The 23,171-nt window shown below is 52.2% G+C and overlaps 2 protein-coding genes across 3 annotated transcripts; both read left to right on the forward strand.

The window, feature by feature from the left end:
* Positions 1-33: 33 nt before the first annotated feature.
* Positions 34-5,713, forward strand: FBXL6 (F-box and leucine rich repeat protein 6). Its single transcript, XM_039321405.1, has 9 exons — positions 34-314; positions 404-562; positions 632-695; positions 790-921; positions 1,038-1,145; positions 2,499-2,612; positions 2,782-3,013; positions 4,178-4,427; positions 5,321-5,713. The coding sequence occupies exons 1-9, from the start codon at positions 34-36 to the stop codon at positions 5,475-5,477; spliced, it is 1,497 nt and encodes a 498-aa protein (XP_039177339.1). The 3' UTR covers positions 5,478-5,713.
* Positions 5,714-9,805: 4,092 nt separating this feature from the next.
* On the forward strand, positions 9,806-22,492 carry TMEM249 (transmembrane protein 249). Of its 2 annotated transcripts, none has more exons than XM_039321426.1 (6): positions 9,806-9,930; positions 10,280-10,445; positions 12,960-13,057; positions 17,908-18,100; positions 20,125-20,210; positions 22,322-22,492. In XM_039321426.1, exons 2-6 carry the CDS (start codon positions 10,316-10,318, stop codon positions 22,463-22,465), a joined length of 651 nt encoding a protein of 216 aa, XP_039177360.1. In that variant the 5' UTR covers positions 9,806-9,930; positions 10,280-10,315; the 3' UTR covers positions 22,466-22,492. The 2 variants fall into 2 exon arrangements, with proteins under 2 accessions (XP_039177360.1, XP_039177361.1); XM_039321427.1 differs by having other exon boundaries at positions 9,822-9,908.
* Positions 22,493-23,171: the final 679 nt, after the last annotated feature.

Consider the following 23,171-nt stretch of genomic DNA (forward strand, 5'->3'; position numbering starts at 1 on the left):
CCCCGGGCAGTCTGGGAGGCGGGGCTAGCGGCCATGCGGCGCGAGGTCAGCCCGGAGCCTCCTCGGAAGAGGCGTCCGCGGCGTCGTCGGCAGGCGAAGGCGGAGGTCCCCCCGCGCTTCCTGCTGAAGAGGGCGGCGGCCAGCGAGGCGCGGGCGGCGTGCAGGAGGCGGGCGGCGGGCGGGGGCGGCGAGGCGGGCGGGGGCTCCTCGCGGGGCGGGGGCGACTGGGGCTCGGGGCTCCCGGCCGAGCTGCTGGTGCGCGTCTTCGGGCTGGCGGCGGCGTCCGAGGGGGGCGCGGTGCCCGTCCTCTGCCGGTGAGCGGCGGCGGGCGGCGGCGGCGGGCGGCGGGGCTGGCCTCGCGGACCCCCCCCCCACCCGCCTGACCCGCTGCGTGTCTCTGCAGGGCGGCCTGCGTGTGCCGCTTCTGGTCCCGAGCGGCGGCCGCGCCGGTCCTGTGGCAGACGGTGGCGGTGGGGCACTGCTGGGCAGCCCCGGGGCAGAAGTGGGCGCCGGCGCAGCAGAAGAGGGCGCTGGGCACCCTGGAGTGGCTGGCCACCCACAGGTAAGCCTGGGGACGCCCCCCCCCGAGGTCCGCCCTGGACCCGAACTGAGGACCTTCTGTGCCCCGCAGGTTCTCCCTCCTGCGCGACTTCTCGCTCAGCCACTGGAAGAGCCTCGTCCCGCAAGTGCTGCAGGTGAGTCGGCCCGGCGGCTCCCGGCCCCGTTCATGCCCTCCGCCCGCGAGGGGCTCCAGAGAGCTAAAAGCCCCGTCCTGCCTTCTCTCTGCAGGCTCTGGCTGCCTCCTGCCCGCTCCTGGCCGCGCTGCGCCTCGGCCACTGCAGCGGGGTCACTGCCGAGCCCCTCTGCCTGCTGGCCACCTCCTGCCCGCGGCTGGTGAGCCTGAACCTGCAGGGGTCCCAGGTGAGCCTTGGCCCGGAGAGGGGGGTCCCTGGGGCCTACCAGCCTCGGAGGAGGGGGCTCCTCTGGAGGATGGAGGGGCCCACCAGCAGCTCCTGGGCCGTTTCCTGCATCTCTAGGTTGACCCCTGGGCTGTCACCGGCTTTCTGGAAACGGCCGGTGCCCGGATGCAGCAGCTCTTCCTGACGTACAGCAGCCGCATGAGCGCCATCATTGCTCTCCTGGTGGTAAGCAGACGGGGCCACCCGTGAAGGCCGACCCCGATGCCCTGGCAGGAGGAGCCCTTCCCTCTGGGGGGGGGCAGGCCTAGCAATGGGGGTCTGCCAGGCCGGCCAAGAATGCAGCTGCCCCCAGCCAGCCACGGTTTTGATCTAAACACGGATACTGCGGTTGTTATTAGAGGCACGTTAGCCAGGGTCACGAAGGCCCCGTCCTCAAGGAAGCTGCCCCCATCTGCGCTGTGGGACCCCCAGGTGACCCCTGGGCAGCCCAGCCTCTTGGGGGCAAAGTCAGTGGGGGAAGCTGGATTCCTTTAATGACCGTGTGACTAATTTAACAATGGCAGTGATTCACTTAACAATTGTCAGAAGTAAGTCTTCATCCTGGTTCATCCAAGCTGGGGATAAATAAGCAACATGGCGACTGCTTTGGGAAGAAGGTTACAGTTTATTGAAGAAGCAGAAAGATGGTCCTTGCAGGAAGGAGCAGAGGAGAGGAAAGAGGAGTTGAGCACATGGGCAGTAGGTTTTTATACCCCCTCTAGCCTTGTTTGGAATGGTTTCCTGTTCCTGGGGCATGAACCTTGAGGCTGTTTCTGAGTGTTTTTCTAGGCCTTGATATCAGTGGTTTAATCCTATTATCATATCCTGCTTCCCAGTTGATGGGGCTAATGACTCCTAGAGTTTGGGTGGGGCATGCAGATCTTCTCTTTTGTCTTCTTGATTGCTCTGGCTCCAACTTTCTGATGGTTTTACATCTGCATTTGTATGGGGCTCAAGTCTTGCTTGGAGCAGAGAGATGGATTTGGGGCCAGGTTTGGTTTTAAAAAAAATCCTTTTGAGGAAAAATATATTTTTCTGCCCTTTTAATATTTCCTTCTCTGGGCTAACTTCCCTCAAACTGTGGCAAAAAAGGACGTAAAGTGAGACACAATTCACTTAAGTGTTTCAGCAGCAGAAATTTAGGGCTCAGTTGTGGCCCTTTGTCGAGGACTGCCTGTCGTAGGGCTGAAAGGGGGGGGAGATGCTGATGGGGGGGTTAGGAGACATTCCGGCTTAGGGCCCCCTGCGTGGGAGGAAGCGTTTGGGGTCCAGGTGTTGAGGAGACACCTGTCTCTTCCAAGGAGAGGCAGACAGCCTGGGTAGATTCCGGCACTGCGGTGTTCATCAAGAGACCAACTTCTTTGGCGGAAGTTCTAGTTGCCTGCGCCTGGCAGCACACAAAGAGGCCAGGCCAGGAGCAGCCAGGGATTGCTGGCCTGTGTTGGGCACAGCCCTCCGGGGAGGTTCTCCTGGGTGGGTGGGGCTTTCTGGAGCTGACCCAGCCTGCTCATCTGTCTCTGGTGTTCCCCCCCCCCCCAGGGCGGCTGCTGCCCAGACCTGCACCTGCTGGAGGTGAATGCCGAAATCAAGCAAAGCACCCAGCACTTCCAGCTGCCCATCGAACAGCTCCAGGCTGCCTGTCCACAGCTGCAGGTGTGTGGGGGTCCCTCTTGCCCCTCCCCAAGTCAGAACTTGACGTCCCGGCTGCTGGGGGGAGGAGTTGGCTCCTCCAGAGGAGCCCGGAGGGGGGGTTTAGGAGAAACAGGGCCTGGCTGGCGTTCTGTGGCCTCTCGGTAGCCGCTCTGTCCCCTCCTGCCCTCAGGTGCTGCGACTGCTCAACGTCACCTACTACCCCAAGCCCCTTCCCGCCTCGTCCCCCCCATCCCCGGGCTTCCCGCAGCTGGAGGAGCTGTGCCTGGCCACCACGGCCTTCTCCTTCGTGGACAACCACATGCTGTGGCGGATTCTGAGCGCCTCCAGCCGGCTCCGGGTGCTCGACCTGCGCGGCTGCGTCCGAGTGACGCCCAAGGGGCTGGAGCAGCTGACCTGCCCAGGTGGGTGCAGAAAAGTGATCTCCCCCTCCCCTGTTCCTGGGCAAGCGGTTAGCCCTGCCCCTTAGCCTCAAGCCCCACACTGTGGGGGAACTGGGTGTGAGAAAACGGCTCCGTCGGTTACCGTTTTCTGCAAATGCAGGCAGGACAAGAAACGACAGGCGGAAGCTGGGTTTTCCAGGAAGGGCTGAGCAACGGTCGCCCAGCTGGCATCGTGCCTGGCAGGCCTGGAGTGTCTGGGTTCTAGCCTGACGCTCTCCCCCTGCCCCAAATGGGTGGCAGTGATTGGCATCCCTGAAGCCCCTCCAAGGGAAGGGGTCTTTCTCTCCCCTCTTCTTCACTGCCTGGCTGGGTGGGGCTTTAACATCACTGGGGAGGAAGAAGAACCGGGGTATCAGCCCCAAACTTTTAACTGGGGCTTTTTGGAGGGTGGAGGGCTGGAAATTTATGGGTGCCTCCCTGAGATCAGGGAGACTTTCACCCCCCTGCAGGGGATACGAAAGGGGGTTAGGGGGCTGGAGGCTAAAACAAGAATTGTTGCAGGATTTGGGTACGGCTAGTCTAGGGGAAGGAAGGACGGACTAGGGGGGACATGATAGCTTCCAATACTGGAGGGGCTGCCACTAAGAAGGGGGAGTGGTCAACCTCCAAAGCACAAGAAGCGATGAGTGGCAACTGACCAAAGAGAGAAGCAACCTGGAATTAAGGAGAAATGTCCTGACAGAATAATTAACCGGTGGAACAGCTTGCCACCAGAAGTTGTGGATGCTTCATCATTGGAGGTTTTTAAAGAGAGACCTGTCTGAAATAGTATAGTGTTCCCTGCTTGAGCAGGGGGTTGGACTAGAAGACCTCCAAGGCCCCTTCCAACTCTATTCTGATTGATTGATTGAAAAGCACCCTGGCATCTCCCATGCAGGAGGCTGAATTGCGATTTTTAGGTCTTGAGCAGATTCTCGCATCAGGAGCTGTTTGATGTTTCTGGGTTCTTGTGTGAATCGGGTGGCGCTGCCAGTTTTTGGCTCCTTGTCCCTCAAGAGGACGGTGTTTGGGTGGGGCGACCAGCTCTGGGTCCGAGACCCACTCCCTGGAGACCCCTGCCTGTCTCCCGAGGGAAGGGGCCCCGGGCGTCCCGGTCCCTACTGACCCCCGAAGCCTTTGCTGCAGATCTGGAGCAGCTGTACCTGGGCCTGCACTACAGCGCCAGCCACCTGTCGCGGCCTTTGGAAGGCAGCCCCCTCCTCACCTGGAAGTGGCGACACAGCCTGCGGGAGCTGGACTTGACCGGCCAGAGCTTCGGCGAGCAGGACCTGGAGCGGGCCATGGCCGCCTTCACTCAGGGAGGGGGCGAGGGAGGGGCACCGGTGCTGCGCTCCCTCAGCCTCACGGGGACCAAGATTGCCCTCGGGACGGTCAGGTGAGCCGGGCAGTGCCCGCCGTGTCCTTCCTTCCCGCTTCAACCTGTAGTTCCAAGAAACGAGGGAGGAGGGGGGCCCACTGGGGCATCTGGAGATCCTTTCGTCCAGGACGGTGCTTGGTCCTGGGAAAAGGACCCCCTGCTCAGGATTCAGTGCCCATGTGCTTGGGCCTTGGCATCACACCAGTCATGCCCTCCAGAAGCTGGCATGAACCCCAGCTGCCTCGGGCCTTCAGGGGCTTGGTTGTGGGAAGGGTGGCAGTGGGTGGAGGCGTGGGTGGAGGTTTGGGGGCCCTGGCCCTCGTGGTCTCCGAGAGGCCAGGGGAGGAGGGGGCTCCACAATTGCTGTAGAGCAGGGATGGGCAATGGTGGCACCTTTACCACCGGTGGGCTTCAACACTCAGAATTCCCAAGCCGGCTATGCCGTAACGTGGCCACCGTTGCCCACCCCTGCCACGGGGGCATTTTGCAGGTGGGACAGAGCGCCGATAGTCCTCGGCTTGCAAGCATTCGTTTAGTGACCGTTTGAAGTTAGAACGGCACTGAAAAAAATGCTTTTCATTCTTATAACCACTGCAGCCAAGTGATCAAAATTCAGACTCTTGGCAGCTGACTCATATTTATGACGGTTGTGGTGTTCCCCCTTTTGCAACCTCCTGACAGGCGAAGTCAATGGGGGGAGCCAGATTCGCTTAACGGCCGTGTTACTAACTTCATAACTGCAGTGATTCACTTAATGACGTTGGCAAGAAAGGTCGCAAAGTGGGGCAAAACTCGCTTAACAACTGTCTCGCTTAACGGCAGAATGTTGGGCTCTGTTGTGGTCATAATTTGAGGACTGTAACCCTGCAGTGGCCCTAACAGAACTTACCTCTCTTCTTCATTCACACAAGGGCCGTGATTGCCAGCTGTCCTGCCCTCAGCTACCTCAACCTCTCGTCCTGCCGCCATTTGCCCCGGGGCACCAAGAGGGCCTATCGTGGTCCCGATGAAATCCGCCAGTGTTTGCACCAGCTCCTGACCAGCTCGGAGGCCCCGGAGGCAACGTAAGGGCTGCGGTTCTTGGCCTCTGGGGTCGCCCAGGCCGAGAGCCTCTTCCATAAAGTTTCCTCCCCCCCCCGGAAATGGCTGATCTGATTGGTGCAGCCCCCCCTCCCGAAGGGGGTCTCCCCGCAGCATCAGGAAGACAAACATTGAAGCACCTTGACTCTTGGTTTTTTGTATGTATTTCTCTTTTCTAATGTTTGTGGGTTCGAGTTCTGGCTGATTAAAAGGATTTTTCTGTACTTGGTGCAGTGTTTTTTCTTCGGCTGGGTCTGGCGCAAGAATTCTAACTTCTCCCCGCCCCTCTCTCTTATTCCAATCCTGGGCCTGGAGTTTTGTTTACTCTTCCTATCCTTCCCACAGCTGCTTCTTCACGGGCTGGGGGGAGAGAGGGGGGGGCTGTCCGGGACCCTGTCCCACAGGTGTTTTTTCAAAAGGCAACTGGGCTTTTATTTTTCCTCATCCGAGAAGCTTCTTCAGTTCTGACTGAAAGGTGGGGAATGAAAGGATTCCTTGTAGTCGTCTGGTCGTTAGTACTCTCTCTGAGAATACTTTTTCCACTCCCTCCCCATTCAAGTCAGAACTGAAGAAGCTTCTTGGAAGAGCAGCAAAATGCCTCCAAGGAAAAAACAAAGTCCAATCACCGTTCGGAAAAGCCCCTTTGGGACAACCTCACCTGGATGGTTCTGAGCCTCCCTGGGCATCCAGGACTCGGGGGTCTTCCTAGCTGTTACTCATTTGATCTTCCAGTGGACCCAGTTCAGCACTCGGGGAGGGGGCCCTGACGCTCTGGGGGCTGGAATTAATAATAATAATATAATAGACTGATTACAGACTGACTACAAGCAGCGGCATGACAAAGTAGCAACAAGTGGTGCATTGGAAGATCTGCAAAAAATATTTGCCTGTAAGCAAAAACTGGTGGGATCATAAAATAGAGAAAGTCATAGAAAATGACAAAATTAAACTGCTCTGGGACTTCAGAATTCAAACAGACAAGCACCTGCAACATAACACCCCAGACTTAACAATTGTCGATAAGAAAGACAAAAAAGTCTGGAGAGTGGACATGGCAGTGCCTGGAGATAGCAGAATAGAAGAGAAAGAACTGGAGAAGATAACAAAATACAAAGACCTACAAATAGAAATAGAAAGACTGTGGCAAAAGCAAGCAAGGGTAGTACCAATAGTAATAGGCTCCTTGGGTGCAATCCAAAACAACTGGAGCACCACTTGAACACCATTGGCATTGACAAATTCGCTATTAGTCAATTGAAAAAGGCGGCCTGACTAGGAACTGCTTCCATCCTGCGACGATATCTGTAATACCATCAAACATCCACATCTGCCTATCCCAGGTCCTGGGTAAGGACTTGATAGGTAGACAAAATGCCAAATCCAGTCTGAACATCTGGCTGTGCGATGATCCATCATCATCATCATAAAGTTGGAAGGGACCTTGGAGGTAATCTAGTCCAACTCCTGCTCAGGCAGGAAACACTACACCATTTTGGACACATGGCTGTCCAGTCTCTTCTTTAAAACTTCCAGTGTTGGAACATTCACCGCTTCTGCAGGCAGGTTGTTCCCCCGGTTAATTGTCCTCACTGTCAGGAAGTTTCTCCTTAGTTCTAGGTTGCTTCTCTCCTTGATCAGTTTCCCTCCGTTGCTTCTTGTCCTGCCTTCCAGCGCTTTGGAGAATAGCTTGACTCCCTCTTCTTTGGGGCAGCCCCTGAGATACTGGAAGGCTGCTATCATGTCCCCCCTCCTCCTTCTCTTCATTAATTGTCAAAGGACCATCGCAACCTGCTAAGTGTATAAAAGTCCCCCCCCCACAGTCCTTTGGTAATATTCTGGATAAAAGACATGGCAACTGGATCATGGGCTAACAACTGACCATGGTTTAAATCTCTGGGTGATTGGGCTGGGCTGTCCCCCGCCTTGTGTGATGGCTGCTGGGATACCCTGATTGTGTTTATTGTGCCCTGAAACCTGCTTCTCAACCTTCATTCTGTTTCCTTAAACCAGTGTTTCCCAAACTTGACAATTTTAAGGCATGTGGACTTCAACTCCCAGAATTCCACAGCCAGCATTGCTGGCTGTGGAATTCTGGGAGTTGAAGTCCACATGCCTTAAAATTGTCAAGTTTGGGAAACACTGCCTTAAACCAGGGTTCTCCAAACTTGGCCACTTTAAGACTTGTGGACTTCAACTCCCAGCCACGCTGGCTAGGGAATTCTGGGAGTTGAAGTCCACAACTCTTAAAAGTGGCCAAGTTTGGAGATCCTGCCTTAAACTACTGTCTGCTCTGAGCTGGGTCTTCGAATTTGCTAACAGGCAGAGCAATTTTCAAACTTGCCCAGAATGGAGAAACTGGAGGTGGGTGGCCTTTTTTTTCTTTTCTTTAGTTTGTATACTGGGTTTTTAATTTTGTAAAATATCCAGAGTCACTGAAAGTGAGCGGGTGGCCATATAAATGTTCTTAAATAAATAAATTACAAATTTGAAGAACAGCAAAATTTTGTGGTGGTGCATGCAAAGATGAGTTGCATTCAGTATCAAACCTATGAGATTCCCCCCCCCCGTTTAAATGTGAGCAGCTTAAAGTGCCCCTGTGAGAAAATATTCACAGCAAGCTGAATTGGAGTTAAATCCATTTTTTATTCACCAGCTTTTCTCAGAGATAGTGTGGCTAGCAAGCTGACCTAGGGGGCTAGGGGTCAAAGGTGGCTTTATCAAAAACAATCCAAAGTCACACATAATTTACACTGTATTTGGGGTTTTTTGGGTGGGGGGTTGTCTTCTCTTTGTCCGGGGTCCTGCTTTTTGCTCAGGGCTGATCAGCAAACTGCAAATGTTTGGCTGGTGCCTGGCATGCAGTAAGATTTGATCGTTTGAATGCAAATAAAATAATGTTGTATCTTCAAAGCGATGTGGTTGCTTTAGGCAAGCCAGGTTTTGGTGCATGATGTGACTATCCAAAGGTGCTGTCAGAGGCAGTGGGATGGAGTGGTTACTCTTTTGATCTGAGCTTCCCTGGGAGAGGGTTGTAAATGTGAACTTTGAAACCTGTCCTGAGATTCGGTGGAGCCTCGTTGCCGTCAAGAGGGACACACACACACACACACACACACACACACACAGTCTTCCTGCTGCCGTGCTGTGCTTGCCCTCCCAGCAGTGCCCCCCTGTTTCTGAGGCAGACCCCATTTCCACCACCGCAGCCGGGCTGCTTCGCCCCAAGTGGGAAGGGCAGCGAGCAACAGGTGGGGTTAGGTGGATGGGAGGGTTCTTCTTGCGTGGCCTCGTTCCTTTTTTTACTTGTTCAGTTTTATTTTATTCAAAGCTTAAAATACGAAATCCAAAAGAAAAAAGAACTAAATAGAGGCAAAGCTAGACAAAAACATTAAAAAGTGAATTTTAAAAAAAACCAAGAATGGATGTTGCAGAGATATTTACAACCGAGACCTTTGAACTTTGGAAACAAGATGCCATTATTGGGAAAGTTCCCAATTAAAAACCTAAGGAAATGTTTCATGATTAAGAATTGAACAAGGGCGTTGGACCCTGGACTCCGAGATAAGGACGATTGGGGTGATTTGTGATAAATACAGTAAGAAACCTTGTAGACTTTCTACGAATAAACTACAATAACAGGCTGTTAACAGTGCTTTGAACTTTAACTTTGCTGCTGTTTAACCTGTTAACCATTTTTCCTTTCATGCTGTGTATGTAATATATGAGAAGATCAAATACAGGGAGTCCTTAACTTATAACCATTCGTTTAGTGACCAAGGCTACAACAGCACTAAAAAAAAGTGACGTGTGACCAGTTTTCATACTTAACGACCGTTGCAGCCTCCCCATGGTCACGTGACCAAAATTCAGACACTTGGCAACTGACTCGTACTTATGACTGTCCCAGGGGAGTGTCACATGATCCCCTTTCATGATTTCCAACAAGCCAAGTCACACCGGGTTGCCAACTCAACAACTGCAGGGATTCACTTTTCACAACTGTGGCAGGGAAAGTCGTAAAATGGGGCCAGATCCAATTGTCTCGCTTAGTGACAGACATTTGGGCTCAGTTGTGGTCGTACAACTACTTGCAGATGTACAAATATATAAATGTCGGACCTGCTTGGAAGGGGGCCAAGCTACGATTTTTTCAATAGACTTGTCGGGGTTCATGGGGGGGGGGTTAATGGGCTTATCTGTCCCTGGTGGCTCCTCTTCCTGAGGTCCAGGGACCGTGGGCCTGGTTGCCATGGAGAGGGCATTCTGTTGCTCACCGTTGCCAGGGCAGGGGCTGGTGCATCCCCACGACCCCGAGAGAGACGGGCAGTGGGCCATCTTTGGTGCCTGTGCAAGCGCCCGAGGGGCACCCCCTGCTGAGCCTCTGTTGGCTTAAGGGCTGCCCTCGCCCTCTTTCTGCAGGTCAGCCAGCGTCCATTTGCAGGTGGGCGGCTGCCAGACCCGCCCCCATGTTGCTGAGCCTCTGCCGGGTCCTCCGGATCAGAGAGAAAGGATGCCTACTATTTTCCCTTGCTTTTGGGGGGGGGGAGAAGGGGGGAAAGATTCCCTGGATTGCTTCAGGGCCCTGTCGACCTGCGGGGTGGGCTTTCCTGGGCTGTGCCAAGGGGCTCGCCACAGGCCCTCCTGCCCGGGGGCTGCCCCCTATCCTGCTGATCTGAGGATGGGATAGGTGGGGGGTCCTATCCTTGCCCTGGCAGTGTTGCCCCTCCCTCTGGGCATCCCCTTCCCCGAAGCAGCTCCGCTCAGCTCTTCCTGCCTTCCTTCCGGCCCAGGACCCCGCAGCCCCTCCCGGGGGGCCCCCCGGCAGGATGATCCTCAAGTCCATTTTGAGGGGGCCCCTGGCCCTCTGGTACTGCTGCTTCATCAACTCGGAGGAGTACCTGCACCAGCAGCTCCTGGAGAACAAGTACTTCCCCTTCCAGGTGCAGCAGCCCAAAGGTAAGGCCTTCCCCGGGTGGGGGCCCAGAGGGGGCTGGGCAAGGGCCCCGAGCGTCCCCGGGTCCTGCCTGCGGGCAGAATGTGGGGCAGAAATGGGTCAGGCTTGGCTGGGGTTGATTGATGCACATGAGTGGAGCCTCAGGGTGTGTGTGTGTGTGTGTGTGTGTGTTGCAATGGGGCCCTGAAGGAGGACTGGGAGGAACAAGGATGCACAATGTGCACTCAGCTCTTTGACACGCTGAAGGATGCGCAGACGGAAACCTCAGAATGTTGTTACACCCGGAATACCAGGGGCCGCCGGGCGAAATGACAGCCAGGTAGTCCCAAACTGCGGGACGTCCTCAACTTACATCCCCAATACAGCCCAACATTTCTGTTGCTAAGCGAGACGGTTGTTAAGTGAGTTTTGCTCCATTTGACGACCTTTCTTGCCTCAGTCGTTAAGTGAGTCACTGCAGTTGGTAAGTTAGCCACCCGGTTGTTAAGTGGATCTGGCTTCCCTGTGCTTGTCAGAAGGTTGCAAAAGGGGGACACACGAACCCGGGACGCTGCGACCGTCGTAAATGTGAACCAGTTGCCAAGCGTCCCAATTTTGATCTCGTGACCGAAAGGGGAGGCTCCAACGGTTGTAAGTGTCAAAAACAGCCATGAGTCGCTTCTTTCGGTGCTGTTGTAACTCTGAACGGTCACTAAATGAAACAGTCGTAAGTCAAGAACTACCTGTGGAGTGAATCTCTCGGACTGATGAGGTTTAAGGGAAAACCCGTATGGCAGTTTTTGCATCGAACGAGGCCATTGGGTGACTTTGTAGTTCAATGTCTACAGAGTCCCCCCATCACTCCGGTCGGGGGTCCCCAGTCTCTGGTCCAGTCCGAGAAAAGGGGCGCATGAGCGGTGGGCAAGTGTGTGTGTGCAAAACTCCATTTGCACAAGCGGTGGGCATACCCACGAACCCCCCATCTCCTCCCCCCTGCTGCCACCGCTGCAGCCAGGGGACCCCTGACCCAGGTCACGGTCGTCCCAAAGGGGCTTTTTCTAAAAGACAACTGGATGTTCTTGGGGTTTTTTTTTTCCTTTGAAAACTTTTTACTTCTCACCCAAGCAGCTTCTTCAGTTCTCAAAGTTCAGCTTTCGAAGTTCAGTTCAGCCTCTTGAATGGGAAGAAGCGAAATGTTTTCGAGGCGACAAGCAAGAAAGTCCAGCTGCCTTTTGAAAAAGCGCCTTTGGCTCAGAGCTCGGCCTTGGCTGAATCCGGAAAATGGGTTTATTCAGCAACCAAGTGCAGTTGTTCCTGCAGCCGGTTGTAGTTTGGAGAACTCAACTTTCTTGGTTTTTCTGGATGTTTCACTTCTCATCCAAGAGGCTTCTTCAGTTCTGACTGAATGGTGGGGAATGGAATAATAATAATAGTAGTAATAACAACAACAACAACAACGATAATAATAATAATAATAATAATAATAATAATAATAATAATAATAATAATGGCTGACTGTGCGATGATCCATAATAATAATAATAATAAAGTTGGAAGGGACTTTGGAGGTCATCTAGTCCAACCCCCTGCTCAGACAGGAAACCTATACTATTTCAGACAAATGGCTGTCCAGTCTCTTCTTAAAGGCCTCCAGTGATGGAGCGTTCACAACGTCTAGAGGCAGGTTGTTCCGCTGGTTAATTGTTCTCACTGTCAGGAAGTTTCTCCTTAGTTCTAGGTTGCTTCTCTCCTTGATGAGTTTCCATCCATTGCTTCCTGTCCTGCCTTCAGGCGCTTTGGAGAATAGCTTGACTGCGTCTTCTTTGGGGCAGCCCCTGAGATACTGGAAGGATTCATATTCCTTGCAGTCATCTGGGCATTTGCACTCTTCCTGAGAGCACTCCTTCCATTCAACTCCCCCCCATTCAGACAGAACTGAAGAAGCTTCTTGGATGAGAAGTGAAATGTCTTTAAGGAAAAACCAAGGCAGTCCAGCTGCCTTTTTTGGGGGGAAAAGCAGCTTTAGGAGAACCATGAACTGGTGATGGGGAATCTCCCATGGACAGTTAGGGAAGGAGGCTGTGGCTGGTGGCTGGGATGTGAGGCTGATCTCCAGCGGGGCAAAGTGGCACAGCCCTGTGGCTCAGAGGCGCTCATGCCGGAGGCTTCTCTGCAGGGGCTGGGTGGGCGTCTGCTGAGATGGTCCCCTGGGGTTGCCGACCTTCTCCCAGCAGGTGTGGGGCTCCTTTCTGGCTCTCCATAGCTCCTCGAAGCCACTGGCCATGGGGGGGGGGCGTCTCCAAGAAAAGGAAGGGCCAACACCAGGGGATCAGCCCGTTGCACGGAAGAGACGTGGAGGCGTTTTTTTCTTTTGTGCTCAGATAGGAGAGAGAATTTCAATTGCATAGGCGATTTTGTGAGTTTGGAGGGGCTGGCCTGGGGGTGGGGCAGCCCTGGTGGCAAAGACCCTCCAGACTCCTCAAGGGCCCCTCCTGGCAGGAGCCGAGCGCCGCCCTGACTGTGCGTCCTTCCCGCAGTGTTTGTGATGGAGTATTACAAGGACACCGTCTGGAAAGGGCTGCTCGGCTTTGTCATTTCCGTCGTCGCCAGCATCTTCTACTTCAAAACGTCTGCGGTGGGTCCTCCTCATTGCTCTCACCCCCAGGACCCCCCTCAGTTCACCTCCAATCCCATCCTTGGGGGGGCGCCTTGCTCACTGGGCACGCCAAATCTTTGGGCTGTTTGGGGCCCAGCCGAGATGGCCCAGGGCTGGAAAGCCTGGGGGTTGCAGGCCCAAATCTCTGGGGCAGTGGTTCTCAACCTGTGGGTTGGGACCCCATTTGGGGTCGAACAACCATTTCACGGGGGTCGCCAAACAATGCAGTCTGCCATTCCCCCCCCCCCTTTTCCTTAGCTGTGCTACTCCCTTTTATTCTATTGGCTTTTGAAAGCCAATAGAATAGACTCTCTTAAATAGAGTCTAATTCTATTGGCTTTCAAAAGCCAACAGGAATTGTCCAAGCTGTCTTTGCCCTGCTGAGCCCGCCAAAGGTCCCAGTCTGCAAACGGTGCTGCACCAGTTGAGTAGTCCTCGACTTACGACCGGTTGAGTAGTCCTCGACTTACGACCGGTTGGGGGTTGCAGCATTAAAAAGGTTGAGAATCACTGCTCTGGAGGGACCCAGCTGATGGAGTGGGCAGGCCCTGTCTTGGGCTGCAATTCTGCGGCAATCCCCCCTCTGCACGATCCCTCCCTTGAAGGCTAACTCTGGGTGACCCACTTGCGATACATGCTCAGGGCATGGGGGAGTGACCCAGGCAGGTCCCTGTTGCCAGCACCTTTTCCAGAATGAAAGATTTATCCAGGGTTCCAAGTGGCTCCTTGTGAACCCCACCGGGTGGGCTTCTTCTGGGGGTTTCTCCAACCATGGTAGTTTCCTTGCAGACGTTTCATGAGCCAAACCTGGATAACATTGTTAGTGCTGGAAGGGAGGGTGGTTTGTGGAGTGGAAGAGGAGGAGGAGGGCTGTGGGGTCCTTGGTGTAAGGACCCACCCCACTTTACATCTTAAGAAGACAGAACTCTTGGAATATCTCTCTTCCAACAGGCATCTTTATTAGGAGAAGATGGTTGCAGGTGTTCTAGACAGGATCTGAGGGGCCAACCCTACCATTCAAGGTTTTAAGTGTTCCCAAGCAGCCCCCACCCCACCGTCCTTCCAGCGACGATCCCAGGCGTTACATTTCCACCCCTTTTTCCTCACTGCTGGCAGAAGGGAGACTTCAGAGAGATAGTAGATGAAAGGCTGTGGCCATATTGTTATGGTCAGTCCTCTTGATAAGAATCACCTCCAGTCCTTGTAGTTTAAATGAAGGAAGTGAGAGTCATCAACCCCCTTGCTCCCTCCTCCCCTTTCCTAGTATGACAGAATCCACAAAGAGTAAGAAATGGATCTTTTTTCAGAGTCGGTAGCTAGAATTGAAATATAATTGGATTCTGACACTTGGTGCTCTCTGAGCTTGTTTGTTTTCTAACAGATTTTATTAGCCAGCTGGATAATATCAAGGTTTTCTCTCTCCTAGCACTGATGTTACCTAATTTGCATAATGAAACATCTGCAAGCTGAGGAACCACCAAGAACCCCAGTCCTCCTCCTCCTCCTCCTCCTCCTCCTCCTCCTCCTCCTCCTCCTCCCTTCTAACACCGATGATGTTACCTACACAAGTCATGAAATGTCTGCAAGAAACCAGCCAAGCTCAAAGAACACAAAGGACCCTGGCGTCCCTCCCCCTCCTGCCTCCCCTCCTCCTCTTCTCTGCAAACCCAACTCCTTCTACACTGATGGCATTACCTAGCTGGGTCATGAAATGTCTGCAAGAAATTCACCCAGCTCAGAGAGCACCAAGGACCCCTGATTTCAACCCTGAGCTACACAAGATTCTCCTTTCTTGGCCTTCTTCTGCCAGCGCTTTTCAAACGGCTGTTGAAGGAGCCTCCCTGGATTATTCTTGATTTCCCCCCTTCAGAAAGGCAGGAGGGAAGGAGCCTGAATAGGCCAGCAGGATCGAATTGCCCTGAGCACAGCTGGATTTCCAGGGGCCTCTGCAGACATCCTGGCTTTCCCTGCCTCCCTGCTGGGGACCAAGACAAGCCCCCCCCCAGGAACCCCTCCTTCTGCTCCTTGTTTGTTCCCGAGCTCCTTCCTCCTTGGCTGGACTCAGCTGCGGAACACGGACCCCCCTTCTAAGGGAGGCAGGTGGCTGTCCAGTCTCTTCCTGAAAATCTCCAGTGATGGAGCACCCACAATCTCTAAAGGCGATCCCTTCCACGGGTTGATTGTCCTCCCTGTCAGGAAGTTTCTCCTAAGTTCCAGGTTGCTTCTCTCCTTAGTTAGTTTCCATCCGTTGCTTCTTATCCTGCCTTCTTCAGAGGCTTTGGAGAATAGCTTGACTGCCTCTCTTCTTTGGGGAAGCCCCTGAGATACTGGAAGGCTGCTATCCTGTCACCCCCGGTCCTTCTCTTCATTAAATAGAGCCAGGGGTAGGCAACCTTGGCTCTTTTATGACTCGTGGACTTCAACTCCCAGAATTCCTGAGCCAGCATGGCTCAGCTTGGAAACCTCTCCCTTTCCCCTCAGCATGGCTGGCTCAGGAATTCTGGGAGTTGAAGTCCACCAGTCATAAAAGAGCCACGGTTGCCTACCCCTGAAATAGACCTAGCCAATTTCTACAACCGTTCATCCGGTGTTTCTCCTTCCTCTTGAAGCTGGCAACCCCCCTTCCACCCGCTGGAGCTGGCAGGGCCTCTGAGCCAGTGTCTCCCTGCGCCCTTCATCCCATGCCAAGGAAAACTGACCATGGCTTCACCTAAAGGGCCTGTCTTGGGTTTCAGCCAAGTGACAAGGACTTCCCAGACTTGCTGGGCTGTTGGCTCCCACTCTCCCAGCCTGAAAAATCCTTAGCTGTGCTGGTTGTGGATAATGGAATTTGCAGCTGGGCACCAGCATTGAGAAGGTTTTCCAGTCTTCTCCACTCCTCCCCTTCCCCCCTCCTCCTCCTCCTCTGAAACTTTTTTGGTAGAAGATTAGATTCCGGTTCCTCTTCTTGTTTTCTTTAGCTGACCCGGGACTCAAAGAGGTCCTAAGCTGCACTGATAGAGGAATAGAATCAAGATCACATGAAGTACTAGTGCCGCTCTACAAAGCCTTGATGATACCACACTTGGAACACTGCATCCATTTTTCATCCCCCCAACACAAAAAAGATGTTGAGACTTTGGGGAAGTGCAGAGAAGAAAGAGCAACTAAGATGATGAAAGGCTTGGAGGCTAAAACATACAGAGAACGGGTGCAGGAATTGGGTAGGTCTAGTCTAGTGAAAAGAAGAACCAAGGGTGATATGATAGCAGTGTTCCAATATCTCAGGGGCTGCCCCAAAGAAGAGGGAGTCAAGCTGTCCTCCAAAACACCTGAGTGCAGGAGAAGAAGCAACAGATAGAAACCAACCAAGGAGAGAAGCGACCTAGAACCAAGGAGAACATGTATGACAGTGAGAAGAACAATTGACCCAGTGGAACAAATTGCCTTCGGACATTGGGGGTGCCCCAACACTGGAGGTTTTTAACAAGAGACTGAGTGACAGTCTTCTATCAAAAATAGTTTAGTTTATAGTATAGGGCCTCCTGCAAGAGCAGAGGGTTGGACTAGATGACCTCCAAGATCCCTTCCTATTCTAATACTGTCTTTTTCATTTCATTCTTGAGCTCTTTTTGAAACTGGATTATGTATAAAGGTTTTGATTACAGGTAGCACTTGGCTTACCTTGGGCTCACAACTGAGTCCAGAAATTCCGTTGCTAAGCAAGAAAGTTGCTCCTCCTCCTCCTCCTCCTCCCCACAAACCCCCCTCCCTTCTAGCACTGATGATGTTCCCTAGTTGGGTCATGAAACGTCTGCAAGAAAACTACCCAGCTCAGAGAGCACCAGGGACCCCACAGCCCTCCTCCTTCTCTTCCTCCTCCTCCTCCTCCTCTTCCTCCTCCTCCTCCTCCTCCTCCTCTTCCTCCTCCTCCTCCCCCTCTTCCTCTCCAAAAACCCCATTCCTTGTAGCACTGATGATGTTCTCTAGTTTGGGTCATGAAACGTTTGTAACAAACCCACCCAGGTCAGAGAGCACCAGGGACCCACTCAGAAGCAACCCACCCAGTAAGGGAATCCTCCTGCTCCTTCTCTTGCCCCGGGGCTCCCGGGGACCCAGAGGGCCAAGGGGCTGACCAGGGTGCTTCCCTTCCAGACCCACCAGGACTTCTCGGCCTTCTTCATCTTCAGCATGGTGCCCCAACACTGGAGGTTTTTAACAAGAGACTGAGTGACAGTCATCTATCAAAAATAGTTTAGTTTATAGTATAGGGTCTCCTGCAAGAGCAGGGGGTTGGACTAGATGACCTCCAAGATCCCTTCCTATTCTAATACTGTCTTTTTCATTTCATTCTTGAGCTCTTTTTGAAACTGGATTATGTATACAGGTTTTGATTACAGGTAGCGCTTGGCTTACCTTGGGCTCACAACTGAGTCCAGAAATTCCGTTGCTAAGCAAGAAAGTTGCTCCTCCTCCTCCTCCTCCTCCTCCTCCTCCTCCTCCTCCTCCCCACAAACCCCTCTCCCTTCTAGCACTGATGATGTTCCCTAGTTGGGTCATGAAACGTCTGCAAGAAAACCGCCCAGCTCAGAGAGCACCAAGGTCCCCACAGCCCTCCTCCTGCTCCTCCTCCTCCTCCTCCTCCTCCTCTCCACAAACCCCCTCCCTTCTAGCACTGATGATGTTCTCTAGTTTGGGTCATGAAACGTCTGCAAGAAACCCACCCAGGTCAGAGAGCACCAGGGACCACTCAGAAGAAACCCACCCAGTAAGGGAATCCTCCTGCTCCTGCCCCGGGGCTCCCAGGGACCCAGAGGGCCAAGGGGCTGACCAGGGTGCTTCCCTTCCAGACCCACCAGGACTTCTCGGCCTTCTTCATCTTCAGCATGGTGTCCGGCCTCTGGCTGGTGATCAGCAATGTCTGCAAACGGCGCCTGATCATCAACCACTCCCGGGACGTCTACCAGTTCTACATCCGGGGCATCCTGTGGCATGAGGGGCCCCTGCACCAGATCTACGTCCGGACCGTCAGCCAGCGAGACGGTACCCCTCCCTCCCCGGGATAAGGCGGGACCTGGGGCCCAGCTCCTTTCCCTGCCCTAGCCAGAGTGCAGACAGACCTCGAATTAGGACCACAAAAGGGAGCCCCAAATTTCTGCCGCTAAGCGAAACGTTTGTTAAGTGAAATTTTTGCTCCGTTTTAATGACCACAGGTCTTCAGGGAATCACTGCAGTTGTTGACTTAGTTACACTGTTGTTAAGTGAATCCGCCTTCCCCGTTGACTTTGTTGGCCGGAAGGTCGTAAAAAGGGGATCAAGTGACCTCTTGGGCCCATCGTAAATATGAGCCAGTTGCCGAGTGTCCAAAGGCTGATCATGTGACCAACGGTCGTAAGTATGAAACCGATGGTCATCAGCCGCTTTTTTCAGTACTGTTGTAAATGTGAACGGTCACTAAATGAACTGACTAGCTGTACCTTGCTTGCCCCCCAGGCTCAGACCACAGAGGAGACCGAAAGCTCCCCCTTGGTCCACCACAAAGACCCCCCCCCAGGCCATTTCTCCCCACCCCTTGCCTTGCCCTCATTTGCACCCCCACTTTTTTCTGAAACTCTCCCAGGGGTCGCCCTTCCTCCCCCCAACCCAGATGCTCCTTCCTCGTCCAACAAGTCTTTGCTTTTGGGTGAAGAGTGGAGTGACGCCCGGCAGGAAGTGACCACTGGCCTCCATGTTGCTTAGCAAACCTCTGGCCAATGCGTGCAAGCCCCCCATTCCCAAAAGGTCAACATTAGAAAGAGAGAGAGTTTGGGGGGATCTAAGGCCACCAAAACCAGGAGGTGAGGGGCCTGCAATACACACATGAGTTTGCCCATGGCCGTCTTTTGCACAACTGGATTAACTGGGCAGTGAATGACCCAGTGCAACGTGCTAAGCTTTGTCACTTGTTGGTTTCTTTGCTTATGGGTGGTTCAGCACAGGGGTCTCCAAGCTCAGCAACTTTAAGACGTGTGGACTTCAACTCCCAGAATTCCCCAACCAGCGCATGCTGGCTGGGGAATTCTGGGAGTTGAAGTCCACACGTCTTAAAGTTGCTGAGCTTGGAGATCCCTGGTTTAGCACATGGTGGGAATCCAGGAATTCCAATTAGCCTATAATGCAACATATTAGCCTATATTAGCCTATATTAGCCTATATTAGCCTATCACGCAGTATATTGTCTAAACCTGGAAAACGAGTTAACTCAGAAACCAGATTAAGTCCCTCGCATAAATGAATGAATTGAAGGAACCGAAGCCGTTTGTTGAGCAAAGCATAACAACCAGGGTCCCAAGCTACATTGAGTCATAAATCTCAACCCCCGTGGCTTTGGGGTGGTGTGACTCAGTCCAACCCAGAAGCATGTAGAAACCATGGTCTGCTTTTGATCTCTGTTCTGGAACCTGAATCAAGATGCTTTGTAATTCAAGGCCAGACAGATAACTCAACAAAGATGATTATAAAACAAATATTTATTCAGGAATACTGGCAGAACTCACGTTTCATCTGGATGTTGCATATTTGTTCATCTTTATAGGTAAAATCAGTAATTGCTCCATAATCAATTTAGCCTTGGTGTCCATGCGTGCGGCATGGTTGGTTCTTCAGAAAGACAATAGGCACAAGCTGGCACGTAGCCAGGATATCCTGTGATGAACTTAGTAGCTCCTCCTACTGATGTTAATATGGGATTCACTGAATAGCTAAACTACATTACTCATAAGCCATCTCTTAAGGAGCAGCGCTTAACTCTATAAATGCCAAACATTCTAACATACAGATCTATATGCTCTGGTCAGGGTTACATTGATCCAGCACAATCTCTTTGGTTTCAGCCATGGTTGAAAGTTACTCTGAGCATCATTTAGCTGCCACTGCTCCTGGCCAGCCTCAGTAAGGGAATCCAAAGCCTCTGGAGGGTCTTGGTGCTTTTGACCAAAGGGCAGCTGACCAGACCTTTGCCCGGAAGCATAAAACCATCTGTTGAAGGCCCCGAGGCACAACCTGGCCTTGTCCTCTTCCTCTTCCAGCCTATGGGAAGCTGTTCTACAGCCTCATCATCAACGGCTACCGCCTGGAGGTCCTCACCCTGGTCCGCTTGACCAAGAACTATGAGGTGAGAGCTGGGAAGAAGAGAGCCGGGCTGGGAGGCTGTTCCATGGGCAGCAAGGGAGTCAAGGCAGGTGGCTGGAAGTCCAGATCCTCCCCGATCCTCCCGGCATCTGGCAAGCTGGCCTCACCCCTGTCCTGAAGGCTGCTCCGTTTTGAGTGTGGAAAAGTGCCAAGACAATCTTCATCCATCCATCCATCCCTCCCTCCCTCTCTCTCTCTCTCTCTCTCATATATATATATATATATATATATATATATATATATATATCTATCTATCTATCTATCTATCTATCTATCTATCTATCTATCTATCTATCTATCTATCGCTATCTTTATATATCTATATCTATCTATATCTATCTCTCTATCTATCTCTCTATCTATCTATCTATCTATCTATCGTCTATCTATCTCTATCATCTATATATCTCTATCATCTACCTACCTACCTACCTATCTATGTATCCATCATCTATCTATCTATCTATCTATCTATCTATCTATCTATCTATCTATCTATAGCTATCTTTATATATCTATATCTATCTATATCTATCTATCTCTCTATATCTATCTATCTATCTATCTATCTATCTATCTATCTATCATCTATCATCTATCTCTATCATCTATATATCTCTATCATCTACCTACCTACCTACCTATCTATGTATCCATCATCTATCTATCTATCTATCTATCTATCTATCTATCTATCTATCTATCTATCTATCGCTATCTTTATATATATCTATCTATATCTATCTATCTCTCTATATCTATCTATCATCTATCATCTATCATCTATCTATCTCTATCATCTATATATCTCTATCTATCTATCTACCTACCTACCTACCTACCTACCTACCTACCTATCTACCTATCTATGTATCCATCATCTATCTATCTATCATCTATCTATCTATCTATCTATCTATCTATCTATCTATCCATTGCTCTCTCTATGTACCTATCATCTATCTATTTCTATCTATATCTATCTGTCATCTGTCTGTCTGTCTGTTTCTCTTTATAACATTTATTGCCCCCCATCTCATATCCAACGACTCTGGGGGCTTACAACATAAAAAACCGTGAAAATCTTAAAATTATCCATTGCCAAACACAGCAGATAGAAACTTGAACGGGTGTTCCTAGCAGGTTGGACCACAACTCCCATGCTCCCCAACCAACAAGACTTGGGCAGGCTCCTTGTGGGATGTGAGTGACAGGGATTAGGTTTCGGAGGGGGCCGAGCAGATTGCCAAGCCTCTCCCCCGACCTTGTCACATCCCACTGCTCCTCTATCCTGAGGTTTGCTCCCCCCCCCCCGCCCATCCTTTGCTCCAGTCGGAAAGACCCCTCACCCCGACCTCCACCCCCCAGCCCCCTGGGAGAAGCTGGCTTATCATCCTGGGCCAGCCTGGCCATGGCAATCCCAAGGGCAGAGGAAGGACATAAATTTAGCCTCCCGGTTTTCTAGGGCCTGTCTGTGCAGCCACAGAGAGAGACTCCTTCCCTGCCCAGCTGAGGGAGCCCCCCTCCTTCCGTGGGGCCCTTCCTGCACTATTCAGGAGGGAGGAGGACAGCCCCTTCCCCCACAGGAAGGAAGGAAGATGAGAAGGGAAACAAGGAGAAGAAAGGAAGGAAGCAAGCCGTGGTGGTGCAGAGTACCCTATTGCAGGCTAACTCTGCCCACAGCCAGCAGTTCAAGTTTCACCAACTCGTTGACTCAGCCTCCCCTCCTTCTGAGGTCGGTAAAATGAGGACCCCGATTGTTGGAGGCAATAGGCTGACTCTGTAAACGGCTTAGAGTGGGCTGCAAAGCACTATGAAGTGATATATGTCTATTGCTCCCTCCCTCCCAGTGGTTAGAATGCAGTATTGCAGGCTGACTCTGCCCACTGCAAGCAGTTCAACCCTGATGGGGCTCCAGGTTGACTCAGCCTTCCGTCCTTCCCAGGTCGGTAAAACAAGGACCCAAATTGTTGGGCGGCAAGAGGCTGATTCTGTAAACCCCTTAGAGAGGGCTGTGAAGCGGTATATAAGTCTTAAGTGCTGTTGCTACGGCTATTGCTCAGCCCTGACTTTTTTTCTCTCCCCCACAAACAGCTGGTGGACACCCTTGGACGCCGTATCGCCCGCTACCTGAACCTCAACTATTTTGAGTATGAGGACCTCTCCATGCTCCACGTCATCCGCCATTTCCCCCCCGAGATTGAAGAAGATGAAGATGAGGATATGTCGCTAGTGTAACAATGTAAGGTGGGCAGGCAATTAAAAATTGGCAAGAAAGGTTCTGATTTCCTGGTTGAGCCAGGTCCCCACTTGTTACCTGCATCACGCTGGGCCCGGCCTCGAGATCGTGAGAGACTCGAACCATGGGCCCTATCCCACAGCATGAAATTTAATGTGGAGAAAAGCAAGGTTTTACACCTAGGCAGGAAAAACCAAAGGTCCAAGTACAGATTGGGCGAGACCTGGCTTAAAAACAGCAACTCTGAGAGGGACCTTGGAGTCCGAGATCACCTAAACATGAGCCAGCTGTGTGCGGCCGCAGCCAAAAAAGCTAATACAATTCTGGGTTGTATAAACATAGAATCAAAATCATGCAAAGTATTAGTACCGCTTTATAAGGCCACACCCAGAATGTGGCTTCCATTTTTGGTCACCGCAGTACAGAAAAGAGGTTGAGACTTTGGGAAAAGTGCAAAGAAGAGCAACTAAGAGGATTAAAGGCCTCAAGACAAAAGCATATGAAGACCTGTTGCAGGATTTGAGTAGGGCCAGTCTAGACACCAGAAGAACTAGCGGGAACATGAGGAGCTGCCACAAAGAAGAGGGGGGTCAGCCTATTTTCCAAAGCCCCTGAAGCCACGGAGGGAAACTCATCAAGGAGAGAAGCAACCTGGAACTAAGGAGAAACTTCCTGACAGTTAGAACAATTAACCAGTGGAACTCC

Source organism: Crotalus tigris, unplaced genomic scaffold (genome assembly GCF_016545835.1).
Source record: "Crotalus tigris isolate CLP2741 ecotype Arizona unplaced genomic scaffold, ASM1654583v1 scf7180000023738.1706062, whole genome shotgun sequence".
Taxonomy (NCBI): Eukaryota; Metazoa; Chordata; class Lepidosauria; order Squamata; family Viperidae; genus Crotalus; species Crotalus tigris.